The sequence below is a fragment of the Manis javanica genome, chromosome 2, assembly GCF_040802235.1.
Source record: "Manis javanica isolate MJ-LG chromosome 2, MJ_LKY, whole genome shotgun sequence".
NCBI lineage: Eukaryota > Metazoa > Chordata > Mammalia > Pholidota > Manidae > Manis > Manis javanica.
In genome coordinates this window covers 130,591,156-130,618,605 of record NC_133157.1, presented here as the reverse complement: position 1 = coordinate 130,618,605, position 27,450 = coordinate 130,591,156, and the positions used below count along the sequence as shown (strand labels likewise).

The window sequence follows — 27,450 nt, the reverse complement described above, 5'->3', positions numbered from 1 at the left end:
AAATACTGAAAAGGAATTAAAACGCTTGCAATTTGTCTTGGCCTATGATGAAAGCCCTAATAAACAGTGCAATAGGTATTGGGCTTTGGGGATTTAGGAACGGAGTTATTTTTAAACCAAGGCCATCCACTAATCTGGGGGACTGCCAAGGGCACCACCTCACTCTTTAAACTTCGGTCAGGCGCCGGAGAGCCTGGGCGGGTAGAGGGCGGGACTCCACGCATCCTAGCAACGACCTGCTGTCCTCTGATTGGCTGGCCCCTTCACGGCCACCATTTTCAAACCCCGGAAAATGGTGGCGGCGGCGCGCTCCTGACCGGAACTGCTGTGGGGGCAGAAGCGGCCGCGCGCGGTGCCCGTCCCTGCGGGTCTCCTGGGCGCGCGGCCACCTCCTCCCCCCCACCTCCGCGCCATGGAGCCAGAGCAGGCAACCCAGAAACAGCCCCCGCCGCGGAGGCGAAGCCGCCGGGCCTCTGGTCTCAGCGCTGGCGGCGCCGCGGGGCCTTCGGCCGACACCCCAGACCCCAGGCCGGAAGGCAGGTGAGAGCAGGAGCGGCAGCGACCAGGAACCCGGGCGTCCGGTCCGAGGCTCGGGGTCGGGGGAAGCCGGGACGGGGAGGGGCGGGCTGCTCACTCCCTGTCTCCTCCCGCTCCTCCTCGACCCCAGCCCTTTCCCCGCCGGGGGCTCCTCCTCCTTGGGCTGGGCGGGGACGGTGGAACGGGTCAGCCCGGCCCACCCCGCGCCTCTGTGCTGGGATGTGGGCGGTCCCTGCAAGCAAACCCAGGGCCCGAAACTGTGTGGGAGCCTGCTGGCGCGCGGAGAATTGTCACGGGAGTCGGAGGACTCCTAACATGCACCAAACTTTTAGCCTAAAAGCGAGCGTTAAATGTTTTGCCGAGGCCAGAATCCCACCTTTCCGAGAACCGGCCAAGTGGGGACGGAGCACACCGCACAATTCCATCCTCCCGGGCAAAGAGATGGGGGAGGACGGTCGCTGACTTTTTCGCTGTTTGTCACATTTCATATTCTGCCTTGCCTGTCTGGAAAAGGTCGACACTAGCAGAGGATTTCAGAAGGCTATATCTGGAAGCGGAACGGTGTAAAAATAAAAGTACTGAGGACATTGCTTCCCATTACAGTGTTGGAGGTGGTAGGTCCCAATGACTGGTTTTGGGACCTTCTGTCTTTAAAGCTATGTCCTCATCTGTAAAATGGGGTCATAATAGTATCCACTTCCTATGTATAAATCGTTGTGAAATTCATTGAGATAATGCATGTAAGGTGCATACACATACCAAGTGCTTGTACACAAAGAGCTCTCAATAAATGTTAACTGTTGTCGATTTCTATCAGTTAGATATCCGTATCTGCCCCATCTTTTTAAAAGTCCCTATGGTCCGTTTCACAATATTGCTTTAGATAAACTACAATCCCTTAGATAATTTGCATTCCAGTCATGCCTGGATATGCGATCCCTATTTGAGAGAGAGGAAAACCGTACTTTCATCAACAATAAGCCTATTGTAAGTTACTCTGCAGAGAGCTAGACTTATCATCATATACTGAGTCTTATTTTGAAGTTTAGAGTCATCCTTGCCTGACTATACCTTTGTGAAACCTTTATACTGATTATAGCCTATACTTTAGTAGTCAAAGAGCAGAGAAGTTATCATCTCTGACAATGAGAAATGGGAGAACCAGAAAAGGCTAGTGAAGAGAGAAGGAAAACATGTCAAAAACAATGAAGAGAGGCAGTGTTAGATTCTACACTAATTCAGTAATACTCTTCAGCTCTTGCCTAATGTCAGATATTATAGATACTGGGAGTTCTGGTGAGCAGAACAGATAAAGTCCCTGCTCTGATGAAGCTTAAATTCTGGTTGCGGAGAAAGACAGTAATCAAATATCTGCTGTGAAAAAAGTTAAGGCATTGTAAGGGGGATAGAGATAAGGGGAGGATGGTGTTGCTATTTTTAAAAGCTCACAAGGAAAAGCCTCTTTGATGATGATGACATTGGAGCAGAGATCCAAAGAAATTAAAACTAAACCACGGGACTGGAGAGAAGCACAGCAAGTGCAGAGGCTTTGCAGTAGAATCATCTTTGGTGCGTTTAAACTGCAGAGAGGCCATGGTGATTGGAGTGGAATGAAACAGAGAGGATGGTAGATGAGGTCATAGATATGGCTGGACCGAGACCATCCAGAGGACGTGAAATTTGAATTAGTGAGCTGGGAAGCAAAAGGAAATAATGTGATCTATATTTTAAAAGAGTCACTCTGACTGCTATGTGGCAAGGATAGAACAGGGACACCAATTATGTTATTTTAGTTGAGACATCATATGAGATGTGGATAATATTCATTTTGGGCATATATTTTGAAAGTAGAGCTAACAAGATTTGTAGATGGATTAAATGTAGGATTAAGAGAAAAGGAGGAATGAAGGTTGAGTCCCAGGGTTTTGGTCTGAGTACTACTAGAAGAGTAGGTTTCCATGGTGTCAGAAATGAAAGACTACAGAAAAGGTTTGCTTTGGGATATGTTATAAGACTTCTGTTAAGAGCTCATGACAATAGTTGTTTTTCTTTTTTCTTTTTTTAACCATTTATTGAAGTATAGCACTCAAATGAAAGAGTGTATGGGTCATAACTGTTTAGCTCAGTGAAATTTCATAAAGTGAACGCACCACATATAAATTTGGGAGTTATCAGCAAATACATTTGAAATCATGGTACTGGGAAGTCATATAGATAGTGAATATCAATAAAGAGTTTGAGGAATAAACCCAGAGGCACTCCCAACATTTAAAAGGTCAGGGTAATGAGAGTGTTCTGGAGAACCAGGTGAGAACAGTATCCAGGAGGCTAAATGAGGAAAGGATTTCAAGAAAGAGGACACGATAACTGTCAAATGTTATTTATAAGGAAGGACTAGAAAGTTTAAATTTGATGAATGAAGAGATCATTAAATCTGGTAATGGGAAGAGCATATTCATCTTAACTAGTTTCCATGGAGTAGTAAAAATATTGTATTTACAGTGTTTGCAGTGGGTATATGATTTATCTGGGAAATACATGAATGCCATACACTAGTAACATGGAGATGGAAAATACTGTCCTTAACTCTATAAGAACTTGTCATCTTTCAGGGAAGAAAGATAAGTTAATAATTATAATAATGTGTGATAAAAGTTACTATATAAGTATACACAGGATGCCATAAATGCAAATAAAAAGGATACTTAATCCTGATGGAGAACAGGAAACTCATCCATTTATGTTGCCAGGCAGCTGTGTCTGGGGAGGCCTTTCCCTGTGCACTAGGTGAAACCTCACCCAGACTAGGGAAGTGTCCTGAGGATGAGTGTAGATAAGGAAGGAGTTCATAAAGTAAGAGGATTAGTGGATGTTAGCAGCTATGCAGACAGTCGAGCACAGGAAAGAGCAGAGGGAGAAAAGGAAAGTTCACTGAACTGCTAAAAACTCCTTGGCAATTCCTAAAGCCAAGGTCACCTGGCATCTAGTGTCCACTTGATCTGCACAGTGTGGGAACTAAGTAAGCCCTTACTACTCCAGAATTTGAGGGAGCTGCAGAGCACTGGATGGAGTGAGATTTTGTTCTTAGAACTTCCCAAATCAAAGAACGATTTTTCAGGCAGGCTATAAAGAGCATGATCATGCAGCCACAGTTCTGTCAAAGTCACCCAGGTGACAGAAACTTGCAAGCCCAAATCAGAGATTTCAGTAGCCCTTTCCTACTTGTTTGCAGCAGAATAGAGAGAAGACTTGTGTTTAAGACTAGAAAATTGAATGAAAAAGCAAAGTGACAAAGACATTTACCTCCAGAGGAGGTCATTAAGTTCTTGTCTTTAAAATGAAGAGTTCAGAGAAGTGCAGCAGGCTTCTGCAGCAAGAAAGTTTGTTAAGACAGTGCACACTCCGGCGGTTGTGTAGGTGATCTCAGAGAGGAGGTGCACTTAAGTTTTAGGGTTTGGGTTTTTAAGGATTTCAAGAATAGGGCCAGGGGAGCATAGGCTGATGTGTGGTATCATGATGTTTGTCTCCAATGAGAGACATTACATCACCGACCATCATCAGCCCTCTGAATATTCTGTCAGATAAACTTAACACAAGGAATTTATTAATCCTGTTCTTCTGCAAGATAATGGTTACCCTCAAGCAGTGAAAACACATCACTGAGAACTGCTTACCTTGCATTAGGATGGGGTCTTTTGTTGACGAATCATGATAAAATATGTTAAGAATCTTACCTCCTAACTCCCTGGTTTTTAAAATAGAATCTTAGCCTTAAGATGGAGTCCCTCCTATTCTTACTATACTAACCATTATATCTTGGCATTTCTCATCACAGGCAGGAAAAATTAATCATGATACATGTCCCATGTCCCTGCTCTACCTCACTTTTGTAATCTCAGTTTAGAGAATAGGTTTGAATGGGTGATTTCATGTAGAGGAGGAGAAACATGCTAAAAGGCCCTAAAGCAAATGAGAGTTATGAATTCTAGGTATCCTAATAATTCACTGTAACTAGATGCTAGTAGTGTAGGGGAGAGGACTGAAATAGGGGTGGGGAGGAGGTAGGTAGTGATGAAATACTGTGCTAAAGAGGTAAGATCCACATTTTCATGGAGGGGTTTGTGTTTTGTTTTCAAGGTGATGGCGAAATACTGAAAGACAAGCCAATGACATGATCATTTCGCATTCTTAAAATCGCTTTGTTTTCCATAAGAAAAATAGGTAACATATTGGCATCCTAGCACTATTTAAATTTTATGAAAATGACTCCTGAAAAAAGTGCTCATATATGTAAACTTTCAAATTTGTGAAACCTTGCAGCCCACCTGTGCATTCAAATTAAAAATCTCAAGTATAGATGATAAGTTCGTGGCTAGTCAATCTGCAGTAGCCTAGATGAAAAATGATGCATGTTTAATCTGAAAGCTCATAGTGACATTGGAGAACAAGAAACTTTGTGGATTACGCTTTCAAGAGGTTTCACTGCAACAGGAAAGCAAGAAAGAATAATACAGGGAGACCACCCAGGTTTGTGGGCAGACTTTTCATAAGGGACAAAGTTGATATGCTGGGAGAAATAAGTAAGTAGAGAAGAGGTTGAAGAGATAGGAAATGGCAAGTGATTAAACAAGTGACCAAGAAGGCAGAGAAGTATCAAGATTCTCTCCAAATTAAGGGTAGAGAATTTAACCTGGGTAAGAGCTATGGATGGTCTAGTTTTAGGTAAGTTTGGGGAGTCAGGTAAGTTGTGAGCTGTAATTTGAGGGTTTTCACACCAGGTTTCTACTTTTTGTGTAAGGTTGGAAATCATGTCTGTCGGAAAAAGGGTGTTGACATAAGCAGCATGAGAGTACTGACTTGAATTAACAAGTCTTCTGTCTTTTTATCTTGGTCAATATGCCTAAAGATTTATCAATCATGTTGATCTTTACAAAGAACCAGCTTTGGGCTTTATTGATTTTTTTTCCTACTGTTTTTTCTATTCTCTATTTCATTTATTTCTATTTTAACCTTTATACTATCTGTTCTGCTTGGTTGAGGTTTAGCTTGCCCCCTTTATCCCAGTGTCTTAAGGTGGAAGGTTATTATTTGAAATTTTTTTCTTTCATAATATAGACATTTATAGCTATTAATTTCCCCATAAGCACTGCTTTAGGTGCATTCTAGAAATGTTGATATTTTATATCTTCACTATCATTCATCTTAAATTATTTTCTATTTCCCTTTTATTTCTTTTTTGACCCATTGATTATTTAGGTGTGTTGTTTAATGTCCACATATTTGTGAGTTTCCCAGTTTTTTTCCTCCTGTTGATTTACGATTTCATTCCACTGTAGTTGGAGAAAATAGTTTGTATTATTTATATCCCTTTAAATATATTAAGGCTAATGCTCTAGAATGTGGTCTATCAAGGAGAGTGTTCCATGCATTGAAAAGAGCATATATTCTGTTGGATGTCATACTCTATAGATGTCTATTAGATCTAGTTGGTTTATAAGATTGTTAAAGTCTTGTATTTCCTTGTTGATCTTCTATCTAGTTATTCTACCATTATTGAAAGCAGATTTTGAAGCTATTATTTTTGAAATGTCTATTTTTACCTTCCTGTATGTCAGTTTTTGCCTCAGGTATTTTATTACTAGGTACATATGTATTTGTAATTATTAAACTTTACTGATGAATCAATTCTTTTATCATTATAAAATGTCCTCCTTCATCTTTGATAAGTGTTTTTGTTGTTTTAAACTCTATTTTGTCTGATGTTAATGTAGCCAATCTAGCTTCTTGCGATTTGCTGTTTATGTGATACCTTTCTCTATCCTTTTTTCAAGCTGTTCCTATCTCTGAAACTAATGTCTCTATGGACAATATATAGTTAAGTCATCTTTCTCCCTCCCCTTCTTCTCCTCTCCCCTCCCCTCCTCTCCTCTCCTCTCTTGTCTTTCTGTCTTTTGACTGGGTTGCTTACACCATTTACATTTTATGTTATTATTGATGTAGTTTGATTCATACTTGCTATTTTACTTTTGTTTTATGTCTTTTGTTTCTCTATTTCTCCTTTATTGCTTTCTTTTGCCTTAAGTGAATGTTTTCTTATTTATAACATTTTTTTTTTTTTGCTGACCTTTTCATTTAAATCGATTTTATTGGTGCTCTCTTTTGTGTGGATTCAGATTACATCTGGGCTGACTTGCTTTTACCATAAATACTGCCTTTCGTACTTCTCCTAAGACAGGCTTACTGGCAACAGATTTTCTCAATTTTTGTTTATCTAGAAATGTATTTATTACACCTTCGTATTTGAAAGATAGTTCTCCTGGATATAGAGTTATTGGTTGATAGTTTTTCTCTTTGAATACTTTGGGTTATCCCACTGCTTTCTGGTTTCCATTGTTTCTTGATGAGTCAGCTGTTGATCTTCTTGGAATTCCATTTTAAGCAGCAAGCATTAAAGGTTTTTCTCCTATTATTGACCATTTTTACTGTTTAAGTCTGTGCATCTCTTTTTTATGGTACTTGGAGTTCATTGAGCTTTCTGTATGTGTAGGTTATTGTTTTTCTGTAAATTTGAGAAGTTTCCAGTCATTATTTCTTCACATTATTTTTTCTGTTCCTCTCCTCTTCTTCTAGTGCTTCTGTTACATAGATGTTGCAGGGAAATCTGGCAAATAAAACACATTTTTAATTATGTACTTAAAACCAAGCAATTTCTCTTAAGGTAATTGCACCAGCATATATGGGTGTATGTACATGGAAGTAATCATGTTTTTTATTAAGGTGTAATTGATACATACTCTTATGAAGGTTTCACATGAAAACATTGTGCTTACTACATTCACCCATATTAACAAGTCCCCCTCACACCCCATTGCAGTCACTGTCCATCAACCTAGTAAGATGCCACAGAGTCACTACTTGTCTTCTCTGTGCTGCACTGATTCCCTCATGACCCCACACACTATATATGCCAATGATAATACTCCTCAATCCTCTTTCCCCTCCCTCCCCACCCAGCCTCCCCTTTGGTAACCACTGGTCCCTTTTTGGAGTCTGTGAGTTCCTCTTTTTGAATCTAAGATCTTCTTTCCTTCGGATAAATTCCTAGGAGTGGAATTCCTAGGTCCAATGGTATATCTATTTTTAGTTTTTTGAGGAACCTCCACGTTGCTGTCCGCAATGGTTAAACTAATTTACATTCCTACCAGTTGCCTAGGACGGTTCCCCTTTCTCCGCATCCTCACCGGCATTTCTTGTTCCTTGTCTTTTTGATGTTGGCCATCCCAACTGGTGTGAGGAGATATCTCACTGTGGTTTTAATTTGAATTTCCATGATGATTAGTGATGTGGAGCATCTTTTCATGTGCCTGTTGGCCATCTGAATTTCTTCTTTGGAGAAGTGTCTTTTCAGATCCTCTGCCCATTTTTTAATCAGGTTGTTTGCTTTTTGGGTGTTGAAGCATGTGAGCTCTTTACATATTTTGGATGTCAACCCCTTATCGGATATGTCACTTATGAATATATTCTCCCTTACTGTAGGATGCCTTTTTGTTCTGCTGATTATGTCTTTTGCTGTACAGAAGCTTTTTAGTTTGATGTACTCTCATTTGTTCATTTTTGCTTTTGTTTCCTTTGCCCAAAGAGATGTGTTCAGGAAAAAGTTGCTCATGTTTATATTCAAGAGATTTTTTGCCTATGTTTTCTTCTAAGAGTTTTATGGTTTTATGACTTACATTCATGTGTTTGATCCATTTTGAGTTTACTTTTGTGTATGGAGTTAGACAATAATCCAGTTTCATTCCCTTGCATGTAGCTGTCCAGTTTTGCCAACACCAGTTGTTGAAGAGGCTGTCATTTCCCCATTGTATATTCATGTCTCCTCTATCATATGTTAATTGATCATATATGCTTGGGTTTATATCTGTGCTCTCTAATTCTGTTCCATTGATCTATGGATCTGTTCTAGTGCCAATACCGAATTATCTGGAGTACCGTGGCTTTGTCGTGGAGCTTGAAGTTTGGGAGCATAAACCCCCCAGATTTATTCTTTCTTCTCAGGATTGTTTTGGCTATTCAGGGTCTTTTGTGGTTACATATGAATTTTGGAACAGTTTATTCTAGTTTGTTGAAGAATGCTGTCAGTATTTTGATAGGGATTGCATTGAATCTGTAAATTGCTTTAGGCTGGATGGCCATTTTGACTATTAATTCTTCCTATCCAGGAGCATGGGATGCATTTCCATTTATTAATGTCTTCTTTAATTTCTCTCATGAGTGGCTTGTAGTTTTCATGGTATAGATCTTTCACCTCCTTGGTTAGGTGTATTCCTAGGTGTTTTATTCTTTTTGATGCAATTGTGAATGGAATTGTTTTCCTGATTTTTCTTTCTGCTAGTTCATTGTTAGTATATAGGAATGCCACCAATTTCTGCATATTAATTTTGCATCCTGCAACTTTGCTGAGTTCAGTTATTCCAGTAGTTTGTTGCTGGATTCTTTAGTGTTTTTTATGTTCAATACCATGCCATCTGCAAACAGTGACAGTTTAACTTCTTCCTTACCAACCTGGATGGCTTTTATTTCTTTGTATTGTCTGATTGCTGTGGCTGGGACATCCAGAACTATGTTGAATAAAAGTATGTAGAGTGTCTTGTTCCCAATCTTAGAGGAAAAGCTTTCAGCTTCTTGCTGTTAAGTATGATACTGGATGTGGGTTTGTCATATATGGCCTTTGTTATGTTGAGGTACTTGCCTTCTATACTCAGTTTGTTGAGAGTTTTTATCGTGAATGAATATTGATTTGATCGAATACTTTTTCAGCATCTATGGAGATGATCATGTGATCTTTGCCCTTCTATTTGTTGATTTGGTCTGATGTTGATGGGATTTTCAAATATTTGCCATCTTTGCATCCCTGAAATATATGCCACTTGATCATGATGGATGATCTTTTTGATGTATTTTTTAATTTAGTTTGCTAATATTTTGTTGAGGATATTTGTGTCTTTGTTCATCGGGACATTGGTCTGTAATTTTCTTTTTTTATGGTGTCTTTGCCTGGTTTTGTCATTAGAGTGTTGCTGGCCTCATAGAATGAGTTAGGAAGTATTCCCTACCTTCTACTTTTTGGAAAACTTTAAGGAAGATGGGTGTTAGGTCTTCTCTAAATGATAAAATTCAGTGGTGAAGCCATCTAGACCAGAGCTTTTGTTTTTAGGTAGTTTTTTGATTACCAGTTCAATTTTATTGCCAGTAATTGGTCTCTTCAGATTTTCTGTTTCTTCCTGGGTCAGTCTTGGAAGGTTGTATTTTTCTAGAAAGTTGTCCATTTCTTCTAGGTCATCCAATTAGTTAGCATATAATTTTTCACAGTATTCTCTAATAATTCTTTATATTTCTGTGGTGTCTGTAGTGATTTTTCCTTTCTCATTTCTGATTCTGTTTATGTGTATAGACTTTCTTTTTTTCTTGGTAAGTCTGGCTAGGGGTTTATCTATTTTGTTTATTTTCTCAAAGAACCAGCTCCTGGTTTCATTAATTCTTTCTCTTGTTTTATTCTTCTCAATTTCATTTATTTCTGCTCTGATCTTTATTATGTCCCTCCTTCTACTCACTTTGGGCCTCATTAATTTTTCTAGTTTCATTAATTGTGAGTTTACACTGATCATATGGGATTCTTCTTCTTTCTGAAAGCCTGTATTGCAATATACTTCCCTCTTTGCATAGCCTTTGCTGCAACCCACAAGTTTTGCAGTGTTGAGTTATTGTTGTTATTTGTCTCCATATATTGCTTGACCTCTGTTTTTATTTTGTCATTGATCCATTAATTATTTAGGAGCATGTTGTTAAGCCTCTGTGTTTGTGGGCTTTTTTGTTTTCTTTGCATAATTTATTTCTAGCTTTATATCTTGTTAAGGTGGTTGGTACAATTTCAGTCTTTCTGAATTTACTGAGGCTCTTCTTGTGGCCTAATGTATGGTCTGTTCTTGAAAATGTTCTCTATGCACTTGAGAAGAATGTGTATCTGCTGCATTTGGGTGGAGTGTTCTGTAGATGTCTGTTAGGTCCATCTGCTCTAATGTTGTTCAGTGCCTCTGTCTCCTTACTTATTTTCTGTCTGGTTGATTTGTCCTTTGGGATGAGTAGTGTGTTGAAGTTTCCTAAAATGAATGAATTGCATTCTATTTCCCCCTTTAATTCTGTTAGTATTTGTTTCACATATGTAGGTGCTCCTGTGTTGGGTGCATGGTTATTTATAATGGTTATATCCTCTTGTTGGACTGACCCCTTTATCATAATGTAATGTCCTTCTTTGTCTCTTGTTATTTTCTTTGTTTTGAAGTCTATTTTGTCTGATACAAGTACTGGAACTACTGCTGTTTTCTCCCTATTATATTTGCGTGAAATACCTTTTTCCATCCCTTTATTTTTAGTCTGTGTATGTCTTTGGGTTTGATGTGAGTCTCTTGGAGGCAGCATATAGATAGATCTTGCTTTTTTATCCATTCTGTAACTTTCTGTCTTATGATTGGTACATTTATCCCATTTATATTTAGAGTGATTATCCATCGATACTTATATTGCCATTGCAGGCTTTGGATTTGTGGTTACCAAAGGTTTGAGGGCAGCTTCTATACTCTCTACCATTTTAACTTAACTCGCTTATTACGCTATTTCAAACACAATCTAAAGGGCCTTTTTTTTCTTCTTCTGCCACTCTTTATACATTAGATGTCATATTCTGTACTCTTTGAATATCCCTTGACTGACTTTGGGAGTAGTTGATTTAATTTTGCATTTGCTTAGTTATTAATTGGTCTAGTTCCTTTACTGTGGTTTTATTTTCTCTGGTGACAGCTATTTAGCCTTGGGAGCACTTCTATCTAGAGCAGTCCCTTTAAAATATACTGTAGAAACGGTTTGTGGGAGGTAAATTTCCTCAACTGTTGCTTATCTGGAAATTATTTAATCCCTACTTCAAATGTAAATGATAGTCTTGCTGGATAAAGTATTATTGGTTTGAGGCCCTTCTGTTTCATTGCATTAAATATATCATGCCACTCCCTTCTGGCCTATAAGGTTTCTGTTGAGAAGTCTGATGATAGCCTGATGGGTTTTCCTTTGTATGTGATCATTTTTCTCTGTCTGGCTGCTTTTAATATTCTGTCCTTGTCTTTGATCTTTGCCATTTTTATTATTATATGTCTTGGTGTTGTCTTCCTTGGATCCTTTGTGTCACAAGATCTGTGCACTTCCATGGCCTGAGAGACTATTTCGTTCCCCAGATTGGGGAAGTTTTTGTGAATTATTTCCTCAAAGAGACTTTCTACCCCTTTCTTTCTCTTCTTCTTCTGGTACCTCTATAATATGAATATTGTTTCATTTGTATTTTCATTTTTAGAGATCCTTTTTTCTTTCTGTGCCTCAGCTTCTTTGTATTCCTGTTCTCTAATTTCTATTTCATTTACCATCTCCTTCACCTCATCTAATCTGCTTTTAAATCCCTCCATTATATGTTTCATTTCAGATACTGCATTTTTCAAAGTTTCTATGCCTCTCTTGAAATCCTCCCTGAGAACTTGAATATTTTTCTCCAGTTCCATTAGCATGTTTATTATTTTTATTTTGAAATCTTTATCAAGAAGATTGGTGATTTCAGTTGCACTTAGCTCTCTTACTGGTGTTTGAGGAATTTTGATTTGTACAAGATTCTTTTGCCATTTCATATTTCTAGTAATTACTATGGAATAATAACTTTGTGTAGGTGGCGGTGCCCTCTTTTACCCAGAAGCTCTACTCTCTGGACCTGCCCAGCACCTGGAGCCTTGGTAGGTGCACAGGCGAGCATTGCTGGTGCCTCCTGGGAGGAAAGAGCTCTTTCCTGCTCACCAGCTGCAGTGCGTGCCTTCATTGCCAGGGCCAGTGGGCTGAGCACACATGGAGGAGCCTCTGCATTACGCCCTTGTAGCTGCTGTAGGCGGGACCACCCTCTGGCTGGCCTGGCACGATGGTGGGGGCAGCAGTTTTGAAAACTGGTACCAGCCAGGAGGAAGGAGCGTCAGGCTGCATGTCACATTAGGGGGCCTCAGTGCGTTGCCTACCAGGGGGATAGAACACCTGAAGCTCCTGAAAGTTCCTAATCTGCTGGGCTGAGTGTGCCAGGACAATTTAGTCCACCTGTCCTTTCTCCTGAGCAGTAAGCTCTGTGTAATCCTTGCCCCTTTAGCAGCCCACGCCCCTTTAGCAGCCCACTCACTACTGGGAACTCTTTCAAAGTGCCCACCTTTCTTTTGTCCCAGAGCATCTAGTTGTGGGTACCTGTTCACCACAAGCGTCTGGAATCTCAGTCTCTCCATGTATTTTGCCTGTCTTTGCTTTCCAACCCCACTAATCTTCAGGACACTATGTAATGTGGGTTTGTGCTCCCAGAGCAGATCTCCAGGGGTGATTGTTTAGCAGTCCTGGCCTTCTATTCCCTCCCCACTCTGTTTCTCTCCCTCCTGCTGGTGAGTTTGCAAATGAGGAGGGCTTGGGTACTGCCGGATTGCAGCTTTGCTACTTACCCTTTTCTGTAAGGTCTTGTCTTTTCCCCAGATGTAGGCTGTCTGTTGCAGTCTTCTTTCCAGTCGCTTTTTCAGGATTATTTGTATTTGCTGTATTTTCATGTTATTTGTGGTTTTGGGAGGAAGTTTCTGCCTCACTTCTTACGCTGCCATCTGCCCTGATAGATTTTTAGTTCAAAAAAGCATGAAATCTTTAATAGTCTTTTCAGACAATTGTGGATAGTTTTCGTCGGTAATACGCTAGAACTGACAAGTGGTAGTTTCTTAATAGTTGGTGGCAGTTTGGAATCTGAAACTGGATTAATGAAGTTTTCATTCTCTGTTACAGTAAAATCCATTGGTCTTTTAAATTTTAAATAGATCTTTTTTACCAATGCATATTTTTGTGACATTATGCATTGATCATTTGGAAAATATTGGTGCACTGAGTTATGCAGGTCTTCCAAAGGTAAATACATACTGTTACGTGCCAGCAAAAAATCACTATTATTAATATCACCATCAATCTCATGTGAAAAACTTTTTAGTGTTGAGAAGATGTCATGCTTACAGAGATGGGTACAATTTTCAAAAATTCTGGTTTTCATTTGAAAGCTCAAATTTTATCACTGGCAGCAATGCGCCATTGTACCATTATAGAGTAAATGTCTGCAAAATACAAGTCCAAATAATGATGATAGTTTATCTGTTGACCACACTCTCACGTAAAAATATTGTACTACGGAAATGAACACGTAATATAGCTCACAATTCAATCACACAACTTTTTCCTCAAGACAACCTGATTACACTGTTACCTTATTCAGAAAGGATTTCCCCCTTCCTGGCAATTTGTATCTTTAAATTGGTACATATGATCCATTTACATTTAATGCTTAATTCTTGTTCTTTTGAAGTTAATGTGTTTTGTCTTTGGCTGCTTTTAAGAGTAGGGAAGAGAAGTTATGACCAAGTGTAAAATAGAGGTTTTGGCCTTAGATAATACATTACAAAAGAGAAAAGAAAAAGTTTATGGTATGTTGGCAGATTGGACAGTATAAGCATGTGGGATATGATACAATAAGATTCATACGCTGCAAATGAGGTGGGGATGAGGAAGGAATATTGAAAGAGTAAAGAGAGAAAGATTTGAAATAGTTATTTCAGAGGGTAGGTGAGGAAATGACAAAGAAAATATAATAGCTTTCCGGGCAGAACTCAAGACCCATCTGAAATTTGTGGTCAGGATTTTAAAGTGAAACTTGTCAGCTTTTGGTGGGGGTGTATATGTGTACATGTGCATGCACAACTACTTTTTACAGAGCCTGCCCTTTAATCAACCTGGCCCAAGTGGTTGGAGGTCATTGCTAGCTACACCCATTGCTAATTGTCAATCCTCCCATCCTAGCAAGAAATTGGCTAGACTAGAGAAGGAGCTAGGGAATAGAAATGGCTAGGATGTGTAGAACCTAAAAGAAATGACTTAGTTTTAAATCTGTACCAAGTTAAATAAAGAATTGTGAAGCTGATTTGCCTCTGCTAAATGTTCATACTTGAACTACTTCATGCTGAGGTAAAGAAAAAATTTTTGGACATAATGTGTGTGTGCTGACTGCTATAGAATAATAGCAAGGGAAAGATAATTAGAGGAAGAAAAGAGCAGAAACAACCAGAAACATAGAAACAACCTTTCTATGTTAGGCTTTTTATGTCAGGCTTCTGAACTGCATTCCCCTCTTAACTTCCTTCTCTGTCTGTTCTGGGTAGTAGGAAGGAGTTGTGTCCACTGACAGCCCTGAGCCACACCACGTGGTTCAGAGCTCAGGAGAAGGCCTGCTTTTCTGGCCTAGATTTCCTGACAGTTTGTTCTGGCCCCAGGTTTGAGTCAACTCTTTTCTCTGGGAATGTACATTGTTTTAGAGTGAGACCCACAGCCAAATAAAACATCAGTGTTTAAATAGTTTAGGCTTTACAATCACATTTCCTGGGTTCAAACTCTGGCTTTCAAGGACTGCATCTCTTTACGTCTGACTTCATAGTTTCTGTCTCATAAGGTTGTGAAAATTATGTGAAATAATTCATGTAAAGCACTAGAATAGTACCTAAGCATGCAAATAAATACTAGATATCATTTTCATTTTCTACAGGAAAACACTTGAGGTATCACTTATATACCCTTTATCAAAGAATATTTAGCAATTAGCTCTACAATCAACTTTTCGTAGAGTTGGTATATATAATAAGTAACAACACAATGCTAGAGCCAAATGAACTGGATATGAATCCTGATTCTGATAACAACACAATGCTAGAGCCAAATGAACTGGATTATGAATCCTGATACTTTGAGGCCTTGACCAGGTTAATTAATGCATGTCCCCCAGCTTCTTCATTTATAAAGTGGAAATAATAATAGTTCCTGCTTTATAGAGTTGCTATGAGGATTGTAAGTTAATGCATATAACTCATATCAGCACCTAAAATGCTTAGAATAGTACGTGGTACATAATAAACATTCAGTTAATTTTTTGCAGCTATTACACATAAAAAAACACTGGTTCATTCATTTTAGTACTGAAAGAGAGGGCCTTACAAAATAGTACAACTTCTTTTATATATGAGGCATTTGAAGCTTAGTGAAATTTCACAGTTAGATGCTGGAAAAATTTTGTCCTGTGTTTTCTAACTCTTAATTTAATGTTCTGTTTGCCATGCTTCCTCCACTGAATGTCTGTAAAGAGATGCATCAGTAAAATTAGTGGAACAATTACTATCACTCAACCACATTTAAGGAGCTCTTCAAAAATATTAAAATACTGCATATAAATAGCATTTAAATAATTCTGTTCCTGCCCTTTGGGATCTTAGGAGAATCCATTGACTATTAGGCATCACTTGTATGGCAGGAATCTAAAAACTGACCTTTATAAGGATTTTATATTTTCCTTTTAATAGATTAGAAGTAATGCTATATATTGGTAGAAAAATATTATGTCTGTGTCTATGGTCTACCAGTAGTGATGGAACTGACTCTTTCAATTTTGTTTTTCCAGTAAAATTGGTGAATTTGTAGAGTGGATATCCAGGGTTACGGGTACAGTCTTAAGCCGGGATAGCTGCTGTAGAAACTCAGATGGAGGATTCTCTTCCCTTTTAGGGAATTTAACTTTTGGGATGGGCTATTTTTCACAATATACTTTAACCTAAATCAGTGCATATAAACACAAATAGTTGAGTCAGTTCTTGATAACCCAGGATTGTCATTATTATTACTATTTATACTAATAGTTGCTAAAAGTAAAAGGATGCCCACATTAGTTCCTGCAGCTGTTTGTTCCCACATCAAATGACTGTACTTTTGATCAGTTTATTGACATACAACTTGAATATCATAGCACTCATTATAAGTGTGCAATTCAATGATTATTAGTAAATGTTTTGAGATGTGCTTCCATCACCATAGTCCACTATTAAAAGATTTTATCACCCCCAATACTTACTCCCCCACTAGTTGTCACTCCTTATTCTCACTCCCACACCTAGGCAGCCACTGATCTACTTTTTGTCTTTATAATTTTCTGTTTCTTGACGTCTCATGTAAATGGAATCATACAGCATACAGTCTTTTGCATCTGTTTTTGCAGTTCATCCATATTATGGCATGTGGGAATATTTCATTCCTTTTTTTATTGCTAAATAGTATTCTGTTACATGAAATGAATATATCACATTTTGTTACTCTTTTTACCAGTTGTTAGAGATTTAAATTGTTTCCAGTTTTGGCTACTATGGATAATGTTGCTATGAACCTTTACATTCAAGTCTTTGTGTGAATGGTATGTTTTCATTTCTCTCCAGTAGTTTCCAAGGAGTGGAATTGCTAGGTCTTAAGTTTAACTTTTTAAGGAGTTGCCAAAGTGTTTTCAAAGGCTACTAGGCTTTTAATGATGTATGCTTTTAGATAATTTTCTCTTGCCTCACAGTTAACTTGCTGTTTCCCCTCTCCTGAATTTGATGCTATGGCAAGGCATCCTGATGAATGTATTAAGTTTGCATAATACAAAGGCAGTGATAGTGTGGGTATGAGTATAAAGGACATTGTGATGTCTGGAATGTGTGTGTGTGTGTGTGTGTGTGTGTGTGTGGTTTCTAGATAGTCAGCTGTGCTCTAGACTAGAGATGTTCCAAGATGTATCTATTACTTGGGAATTTCAGATACAGAAAGCCCCCAGTGTGGAGGGGATATAGTCTACATGATTATCCACTCCTCTAGAATTTTTATGAGGCAGGAGAAGAGACTTAATAGCAAAGATGAGGGGCAATCAAAACAGATGCTATCAGATATCTGACCCAAAGAAATGAGTTGTGTCTGCAATAATTGTCATTATCTTTTGCCTGAATTGCGAAGAAATCAAGAACCTGAGCAACCCAAATATCAACAAATGTTAACTATGTTATTTTATACTGTTTTTTCTATACTCACGGTGCCCTTGGCATTTACAGATTAACATTTTTAATTTTAGCTATTTGTGAGTTATGCACAGTAGTTTGTAATTGGGCTGAGGCATTTATTTGGGTTGCACTGCTGATGCGTGGGGACAATTTACTTATTAGCCCATCAGCTACATTTCTTTACTACTGTATTCTTTTCTTGTTTTCACATAGGAAGTAATTCTTAACAAACCTGGAGGCATCTGACACAATTTTCAATTATACTTTGTCATATTTTGAGTGTCCCTATGCTTCAAGTCTTCTTTCTTGCCACTATCAGTGACCTACTCTGCTATATTACTCTAGTCCTTCTATTTTGCTTGCTTTTTAAAAACATTACTTTGCTAGGTCATTTTGGTTCTCATTGTAAACCCCTAACTAACCTACCTAGTAATAAGCTAGTATCTTTGTATTTTGTGGATTGTTTTCCTTTTTCATTGGAAGACTTATCTCACATTGTCTGCTATATTTTATGAAAATGTTCATTGACCTATCTTTCTGCCATTTATATTCCAGTTGAAGTCTTAATTATCTGCCATGATAGAGAAGGGCAGAGACACAAATATAATCTCTGAAAATATAATTTGGTTTAAAAATGAATCAAATTCTCTTTTTGAACATCAGCTTTACCATGGTAATTATGCTCTGTTTAGAGTAAAACTAGTTTAGTGTAAAAATAATTTACATTATTCAAAAACACACGAAATGACTGTATGTCTTTCCAAGATTTTTGAAAATTGGCACTGTCTTGCATACTTTCTGGGCACAGTTTGTTTTTTGGGTTTGTTTTTTTCATGGGTGTTCAAAATAAATAGATACTTGTTATTGAAATGGGAAAAAATAGCATTACTATAAAGCTGATTACAGTTAGTGCTGGAAAGAATCTTGCCCTCTGATTGGAAATATTTTTCCGGTTTGTTGACCTGCTTACAATTCCTAAGAACTATTTTTCTTTCCAACTTTCAGACATAAACCCATTCCGAGGTCAGTATGGTCGATTCTAGAGAATAAAGAAATGCATAACTTTGGTTTTGTGTTCTCCTTAACATTTGTCTTATACCTGAAAGGAAGTATCTACTGAATATTTTAAGCACCAACATGATTACCATCTTAAAATAAACATTTGTGCTAGATTAAAAATAATCTGAGAAATCATAATTGCTGCTTCTCAACCCATTCCCCCACTGATGGCTCTTTCTAACCATGTAGGATATGATAGCACTTCACTTACCTCGAGCAATGTTTTTTAAAAATGCTCTGAGAACTCATGTGATATGAAGGTCCTGTTGTCCCTATAATCTTTTAGCATTTGTTTATGATATATATGTGCATTGTTTAGTCATATGAATTATAATTTATTTCAGATGCCTTCTTTGTTTAACTTAAATACCTTACTCCATGTTTTGTCAAAAATCGTGCTCTTTTCTTCATTTTTGCTTGATTTTTCTGCAGTGGCAAGAAAAGTCAGTTCCTGAAGTTACTTTGCTCCACTGACAGGCCCTCAAAAAAAATCTGAACTCCAAGAGTAATGAAAAGCTTTTAATTACTTTTTATTTTAATCTTTCTCAAGTAACTATTTAGGAAATGTTTACTTTAAATATATTAAAATCTTTCTGCCTCTATTTCTAATTACTGTTAGTAGCATTATATTTCACTATGCCAAAAGCCTTGGTAGTAACTGATCAAGCATAGAGAGAAAAAAGAAAATGTCCTACCAGTTTTGTTGTTGACCCCTCTTTCTATTTTACTTTTCTCTGACCTTGCTTGCTGTTGCCTCAGCCCCTTATCATCTACTGTAAGAAATATTGGATCTATCTCCTAATCGGCCTTTCTCATTAGTCGTGCCTTCTTTCAGTCTGTCCTTATTGTTCCTTAGAAATCAATACCTGATAACTACCATACATATTCAGAATCAAGCCCCAGACTCTAAGGGTTCTATGTAAGGTCTTTGCTCATGATTTAGCCCTTCCTTATTTCTTTGGATGCTCAAACCAGAGGAACTACTTGCAGTTTCCTGAATATATTTCATTAATTTTTTAATTTTTTTTTTTGTATACTGAGAAAAAAACAAAAAAAATTTTATCAAATGTATATCACTGTGGTTCAACAATTCCCCCCACCACCTCTGCCCACACCCCTCCCCCATGGTAACTACTAGTCACTTCTCAGTATCTATGAGTCTAATGCTGTTTTATGTTTTTTCTGTTTTGCTTTGTTTTTATATTCCACAAATAAGTGAAATCATTTGAAAGACCTGAATGTAAGTCATGAAGCCATAAAAGTCTTAGAAGAAAACATAGGCAGAATTCTCTTGAATATAAACATGAGCAGCTTTTTCCTGAACACACCTCCTCAGGCAAGGGAAACAAAATAAAAAATGAACAAGTGGGACTACATCAAATTAAAAAGCTTCTGTACAGCAAAGGACACCATCAACAGAACAAGAAGGCATCCTACAGTATGGAGTGAAATTTGTCTTTTACCACCTGGCTTATTTCACTGAGCATAATACTCACTAGATCCATCCATGTTGTTGCAAATGGCAAGATTTCTTTTCTTTTTATGGCTGAATAATAATCCACTGTGTATATGTACTACATCTTTATCCATGCATCTGCTGATGGACATTAGGTTACTTCCATATATTAGCTATTACAAACAGTGCACGAGTAAACATAGGGGTGTGTATATCTTTTTGAGTCGGAGATTTTGTTTTCTTCAGGTAAATTCCCAAGAGTGGAATTACTGGGTCAACTGGTATTTCTGTTTTTAGTTTTTTGAGGAACCTCCATACTGCTTTCCACAACAGTTGCACCAATTTGCAGTCCCACCAAATGTGTATGAGGGTTCCTATTTCTCGGCACCCTGACTTTGTTATTTCTTGTCTTTTGGATAGTGGCCATCCTAACTGGTGTGAGGTGATATCTCATTGTGGTTTTAATTTGCATTTCCCTGATGATTAGCAAGGTGGAGCATCTTTTCATGTGCCTGTTGGCCATTTGTATTTCTTCTTCAGAGAAGTATCTGTTCAGGTCCTCTGCCCATTTTTCGATCAGGTTTTTTGTATCCTGGGTGTTGAGATATATGAGTTCTTTATATATTTTGGATATTAAACCCTTATCAGATGAGTCATTTACAAATATATTCTTCCATACTGTAGGATGCCTTCTTGTTCTGCTGGTGGTGTCTTTTGCTGTACAGAAACTTTTTTATTTGATGTAGTCCCACTTGTTCATTTTTTATTTTGTTTCCTTTGCCTGAGGAAGTGTGTTCAGGAAAAAGCTGCTCATGTTTATATTCAAGAGAATTCTGCCTATGTTTTCTTCTAAGAGTTTTATGGCTTCATGACTTACATTCAGGTCTTTGATCCATTTCAAGTTTACTTTTGTGTACGAAGTTAGACAGTAATCCAGTTTCATTCTCTTACATGTAGCTGTCCAGTTTTGCCAACACCAGTTGTTGAAGAGGCTGTCTTTTCCCCATTGTATGTCGATGGCTCCTTTATCATATATTAATTGACCAAATATGCTTGGGTTTATATCTAAGCTCTCTATTCTGTTCCATTTATCTATGGGTCTGTTCTTGTGCCACTACCAAATTGTTCTGATTACTGCAGCTTTGTAGTAGAAGTTGAAGTTAGAAAGCATAATCCCCCCAGCTTTTTTCTTCTTTGTTAGGATTGCTTTGGCTATTCAGGGTCTTTTATGGTTCCATATGAATTTTAGAGCTATTTGTTCTGGTTTATTGAAGAATTCTGTTGGTATTTTGATAGGGATTGTTGCTTTGAGGGCGGTATGGCTATTTTGACAATATTAATTCTTCCTATCTATGAGCATGGGATAGGTTCCCATTTTTGGTGTCTTCTTTAATTTCTTTCATGAGTGTCTTGTTGTTTTCAGAATATAGGTCTTTCACCTCTTTGGTTAGGTTTATTCATAGGTATTTTATTCTTTTTGATGCACTTATAAATGGAGCTGTTTTCCTGATTTTCTGCTAGTTTATTGTTAGTATATAGGAATACAATAGATTTCTGTGTATTAATTTTGTATCCTGCAACTTTGCTGAATTCAGTTATTAGTTTTAGTAGTTTTTTGGTGGATTCTTTAGGGTTTACTGTGTATCACATCATGCCATCTGCAAACAGTTACGGTTTAACTTCTTCCTTCCCAATCTGGATGCCTTTTATTTCTTTGTGTTGTCTGATTGCCATGGCTAGGACCTCCAGTACTATGTTGAATAAAAGTGGTGAGAGTGGACATTCTTGTCTTTTTCCCAGTCATTGAGGAAAAGCTTTCAGCTTTTTGCTATTAAGTACAATGTTGGCTGTGGGTTTGTCATATATGCCCTTTATTATGTATGTTGCCCTCTATATACATTTTGTTAAGAGTTTTTATCGTGAATGGATGTTGAATTTTGTCAAATGCTTTTTCAGCATCTATTGAGATGTTTATTTGATTTTTATCCTTTTTATTAATGTGGTGTGTGATATTGATGGATATACTAATATTGTACCATCCTTGCATCCCTGGAATAAATCCCACTTGGTCATGATGGATGATCTTTTTTATGTATTTTCAAATTCAGTTTGCTAATATTTTGTTCAGTGTATTAGCATCTGTTTTCATCAGGGATGTTGGTCTGTAATTTTCTTTTTTTATGGTTTCTTTGTCTGCTTTTGGTATAAAAGTGATGCTGGCCTCATAGGAAGAGTTGTGAAGTATTCCCTCTACTTCTACTTTTGGAATGCTTGAAGAAGGATGGATACTAGGTCTTCTTTAGATGTTTTTTTTTTTTGTACATTTTTTGTAGGCATAACAGCCATCTGTGGTGTTTGTGTAACTTATGGAAAGAACACAGCCCATGAGAATTAAGGATGAGAGGCAGAATATACCAATGGATAATATGCCTGGCAATCTAGGAAGCTAAACAATAAGAATTGACCCAAAAGGACCAGGACTTGATTGATAATTGCCGGCTTCCTTAACTTTTGTTCTTGCTTCCAACTTAGAACCCACCAGAGAAAGCCAAATAACACACATGATGCCTGCTACTAGTTAGCCTGCCTACAGCTTCCCCACCCAGCAGGCTCCAATCGGGGCACACCTGAAGCCTTCTCTTTTTTCCACTATAAAGCTTTTCCACCTCTCAGCCTGCCTTTAAGTCTGCCTAAATGAAGTGATGGTAGCTGACTCCCTTGCTATATATAGTAAGCTCTGAATAAATAGTCTTTGTCTCTCTTTTTTAGTTGGTCTTCATTTCCACAATGGCAGAAAAAACCTATTATTTTATTTATATCTGAAGTGATTAACAATAAGTATAGTTTTAAAACTGTTTTTAATTCCTGTGCTAGCTGTTTTATGATTTTCTCCATGTTTTGTAAACATAGAGGCTTATATTTTATAAAGGTGAAGACAGGTTTTGTCATAAGGATTCTCTTACTTTATTTCTTTAATTTAAAGATGACACAGAAGAAAAATCTGTCACTTAATAGTAGAAACAAAATTGCAGTCAAGTTTTAATCTTGAGGTCTTTGTCTTAGATGTAGTTATTCAAAGCTTTTCATTTGGTGTATTAAAGCATACTTTTAAAAGAAACCAGTATATGGTAGAGATTCAAACATGATAATTAAATGCATTTTAGGTTTTATTTCTTATGTTAAGAATATCCTTTCATTCTTTTAAAATATTAGGTATGAATGTTGAATTTTATCAAATAATTTCTTGCATTATTTACTGTTTTTTATTTAACCCATTGATGATATATATATATATATATATAAGGAAAATACAGAATTGCATTAAAAGCAGGATATTCTTGCTATGAACATTTTATTGACCAATTTGTGTATGTAATTGGTATAAGAGTAAAGATACATTGTACAGGAGTATATTTTTTATATATTTTTTCTATATGTAGATTTCATATAATTGAACCATGTATATGATCCAAAATAAACTGTTTGGTTTAGTGAATTATTATTTTTGCTTAAATAATCTTAACTTTATAAAGGGTCTCTCCCTTTTGTAAAGATTCTGAAAGTGACCAGAACCTATACCTTGATTTTTGTATGCCCTCCCTCTTGTTTCTACAACTGAATGACTAATGAGGCTACTTTAACTCTAAAACTATGGAAAGAATAGTTTTTTTATCTATCTAGTGTTTTATTTTACTGGTTACTGTCTATTTATTGTTTGCTTGTCTATTAACAGATATTCCCTTCGGAGAGGTAGCTCCTTCACATTTTTAACACCTGGCCCCCATTGGGACTTCACTTTGGTGAGTAGATAATGGGTTTTTATTTCAAGTCATTAGAGAGCATTCACTCATGGGCTGTCTTTCAGCCTGGTATACAGCTCAGTTTTCTGTAGTTCTCGGAATATGTTGAGGTACAGAGTTTCTTTTGCCATCTTTAGCAGCCTAATTTAATTTTTTCTGCAAACAAGCTGAACTTTTTCTTTCAGTTAAATATGAAACATATTTTGAAAAGTTCCAGATCTATTCATCTTTAGCTCAATGCAATCCTTTCTCTTATTCCTACCAGTGCTAAAATTAGGAGACTGTATCATGAAATATGAAGCTTTTTTTTTGTACATACTCTAATGGCTTTTTTCTTGTTTGAAAATATAAAAATCATTGCAGATAAAAATATATTGAATGAATTTTCTCTTATTAATCATCTTAGTATAGAAGGAGTGCATTATTTTTAGAATGAGACTTTACAGAGGCATCAACTTTGTGCAGAGTAACACTGGAGAATTGATTCTTTTTATAATTAAAAACTCATTACCTATTCTTACTACTCATATAAATAATGTACAAATAAAGCATGAGTCTTTTCTTATTTGGGGAACATAGCAAAAAATGACTGTTTCTAGTTTGCCAAACTATACTTGTCTACATATATTGATGTGCTAATGGATTCATCAATACATATTTAATTTGTATCCTGTTCTTTTGTGTTTAATTTATATATCTGTCAGGGAGTCCTGTACAATATTTCTTTACTCTTATACCAATTATATATACTAGTTGGTCAGTAAAACATTCACAGCAAGAATATCCTGCCTTCAATTCTGCATTTTCCTTTGAAACTTTCATCTTGGTCCCTTTCCTTTACTGGTTTACGAACCTAAACTTAAAATCTTTAGTGGAGAATTGTCTCCAAACTTGATTTTTCAAACATATCAGCAAACATATTTTGATCAAGTACCCCTGATATATTTATTTGTAATTTTTATGTATGTAGCACCATTATTAGCTAATATCTCAAAGCACAGTACTCACTTAGGGTAAGGTTAATGATAGTGACCATAAATCTTTATTTCAAATAGCCATGATAAATTCACAGTTTGAGGCTGACTTTTTATTGGATCTGATTAGATTGCTATTGTCTTTAACCTTATATTATGAGTGATGATTAACTCATCTGTATATTAAACATTATACAGCTTATTTTTAGGATTAAGAAATGCATAAAAATAGAAGTTCTAAGATTTTCCTTCTACACTTTAGGGAAGTTATCTTGCAAAAACACTTTTGTAGAGGTCTCCCATGACAAAGGATGGTTCATGTATTAAAACTTTGGAATGCAGTTAAGTACTTAAAGGAAGATATGTAACTTTTAAATACATAGTTTAAGAAAGAAAAAGCAAAAATTAAGCATATAACTCAAGAGATTAAAAAAACAACAATGGAGTAAACCAAAGAAAACAGAAAAAGCAAGAGTAGAAAATTATAAAATCAACACCTGTCATGATAAAATTCTTGACAAACCAAGAATGGAAAAGAACTTCCTTAGCCTGAGACCTGCCACAAACAGCATACATAATGATAAAATGATGACTGCTGTCACCATATCTATTTAGAATTGTACTAGTGCTCCTAGCCAACACAGTAAGACAGGAAAACAAGCGGAAGCAAATTAAAAGAGATAGTGTGATTTCATTACTTAGAGACAATATGATTGTCTACATAGAATATCCAAAGAATGGCAGTAACAGCTATTAGAACTAACAGGAATTCAAGCAAGGTTTACTGGCTATAAAAGCTATAAGAAGAAAAAAGTAGAATGTATATAGCCTAGCAGTAAACAGTTAAATTTTATTTAAAACAGTAATTTTAAAGATGCTTTTATTGAAATAAAAACAATTTTAAAAACTAGGAATAAACCTAATAAAAGATCTGTGAGACTTTTAGGGGAAAAATTGGAAAGCATTAGTAAAGAACAAAGGACACCTAATTAAATGATTATACTATAGTCATTCAAGAAAAGGCTTAATAGCATAAAAACGTCAATTCTCCCCAAATTAATTAATAAATTCAGTGCAGTTCTGATAAATCACGTTAGAGTATAATAGATCTCATTTTACACTTCATGTTGTTAAGTAGAAAAGCCTGAACAGTGAAAGTAGGATACAAGTCAGGGAACATATGATGTACTGTATTAGCTATTAAGACAACACCAAGGGTACAATAATTACACAGCATAATGTGGGTGCAGGTATAGACAAATAACTGATGGAACAAAATAGAGAACCCAGACACTGATCTACATATATATGAGAACTTACTGTATCATAAGCATTATGAAGGAATGGTGCTGTCAGTAAGTGGTATTGGGATGGGGGCAATTGACTGTGTTACCCCATAGCACATACATACAAAAGTAAATTCTAGATGGATTGAATATATAAATATGAAAAGCAAAACCTTAAAAAATTTGAAAGAAAACATAGGATGTTTTAAAATCTGTTAAATTTCTTCATACATATGTCCATGCACATGTATGATTTTATGTAAATGTATAAATATTATCATGTATGTGCTTTTTCCCTCAGTGCACTCTTCTTTTTGCCTCGAGGTGTCCTCCTTTCCTCTCGTCTCCTCTAAGTCTTTCCATCCCCCCAACCTCTACTTTAATCCATGTCAGCAACATTATATGTACCCTTCTCTGTTCTGCTTAGAGAATTATTTACATAGCCTCACAAATAACAGATGCGGGGTTTTTGCTTAGTTTGCTTTCAAAATTAGGATCAAATTATTCATACTTTTCTGCATCTTCTGAACATGACCTTAAGATGAGAAAAGATTTCCTCATTTTTTAGTTTTTTCCAATCGACTTGTATTGTTCTTTGCCATCTTATCATTTTCTTAGTGTCTTTTAGTTAAATTTAAAATTGTATGTTATAGTTTTGCTTTGCAGCCTTGAACATTTCTTTCTGAGGTGCTTTCCCTATAGGGATATTATTATGCCTTTATTCTCTTTTTTTCTTAGGATGGTGATTTTGTATTGGATTTGACTTGGAGAATTTTCTGCTCATTCTAATGTGAATTTAGTTTTCGTGAACTTTTAAAAGGAGCTTGGTTCAGATAGCTTCTCTTAACTTCATAGATCTCTCTCTCTTCTTTTCATGGTGGCTTGTTCCTGAGATGCTGTCTTCATGTATTTTCCCCACTTCCATCTGGACTTTATCTTCCCTTTTTTCTCCATTGTTCTGATCCTGCTCAATTTTGATTCCACTCCCACCAGTTTCTCCTCAGGGTGAGCTAGGACTTGGAAGGGAGCCCTGGCTCATCAGTTTTGAGAGTTCATTAAGAACTAGGCTGTACCACAAGTAATCTGAAGAGTTATTTGAGATGTGAGAGAAAGAAGTGTTACTTAAGGACTCCTCTTCAATATTGGTTAAAGACCAGAAGTTAAAGATACATACACAGTTTTTGCTACTACTAGCACCAGTAGTGCTGAATGAAGGGATAAATGGTTCCTGGAAGGTATGCCAGGGATGTGTATATTCATCTTCAAGTTTATAAATCCTGCTTCAAACAACAAATCTTACTTTGGGCCATGAGAAAAGTTTTATGGTAAAGATAACTCTCCCCATGG

At 36.7% G+C, this 27,450-nt stretch overlaps 1 protein-coding gene across 1 annotated transcript in view; it reads left to right on the top strand.

Annotated features, from left to right (window-relative positions):
- The first annotated feature begins 184 nt into the window (after positions 1-184).
- LOC118966888 (neuroepithelial cell-transforming gene 1 protein-like) overlaps positions 185-27,450 on the top strand; it is a 67,143-nt gene continuing 39,877 nt past the window's right edge. Inside the window, exons 1-2 of the mRNA XM_073229446.1 lie at positions 185-540; positions 23,777-23,843. Coding sequence (XP_073085547.1) covers positions 413-540; positions 23,777-23,843 — 195 coding nt within the window. The 5' untranslated portion in view covers positions 185-412. The remainder of the gene's footprint in view (positions 541-23,776; positions 23,844-27,450) is intronic.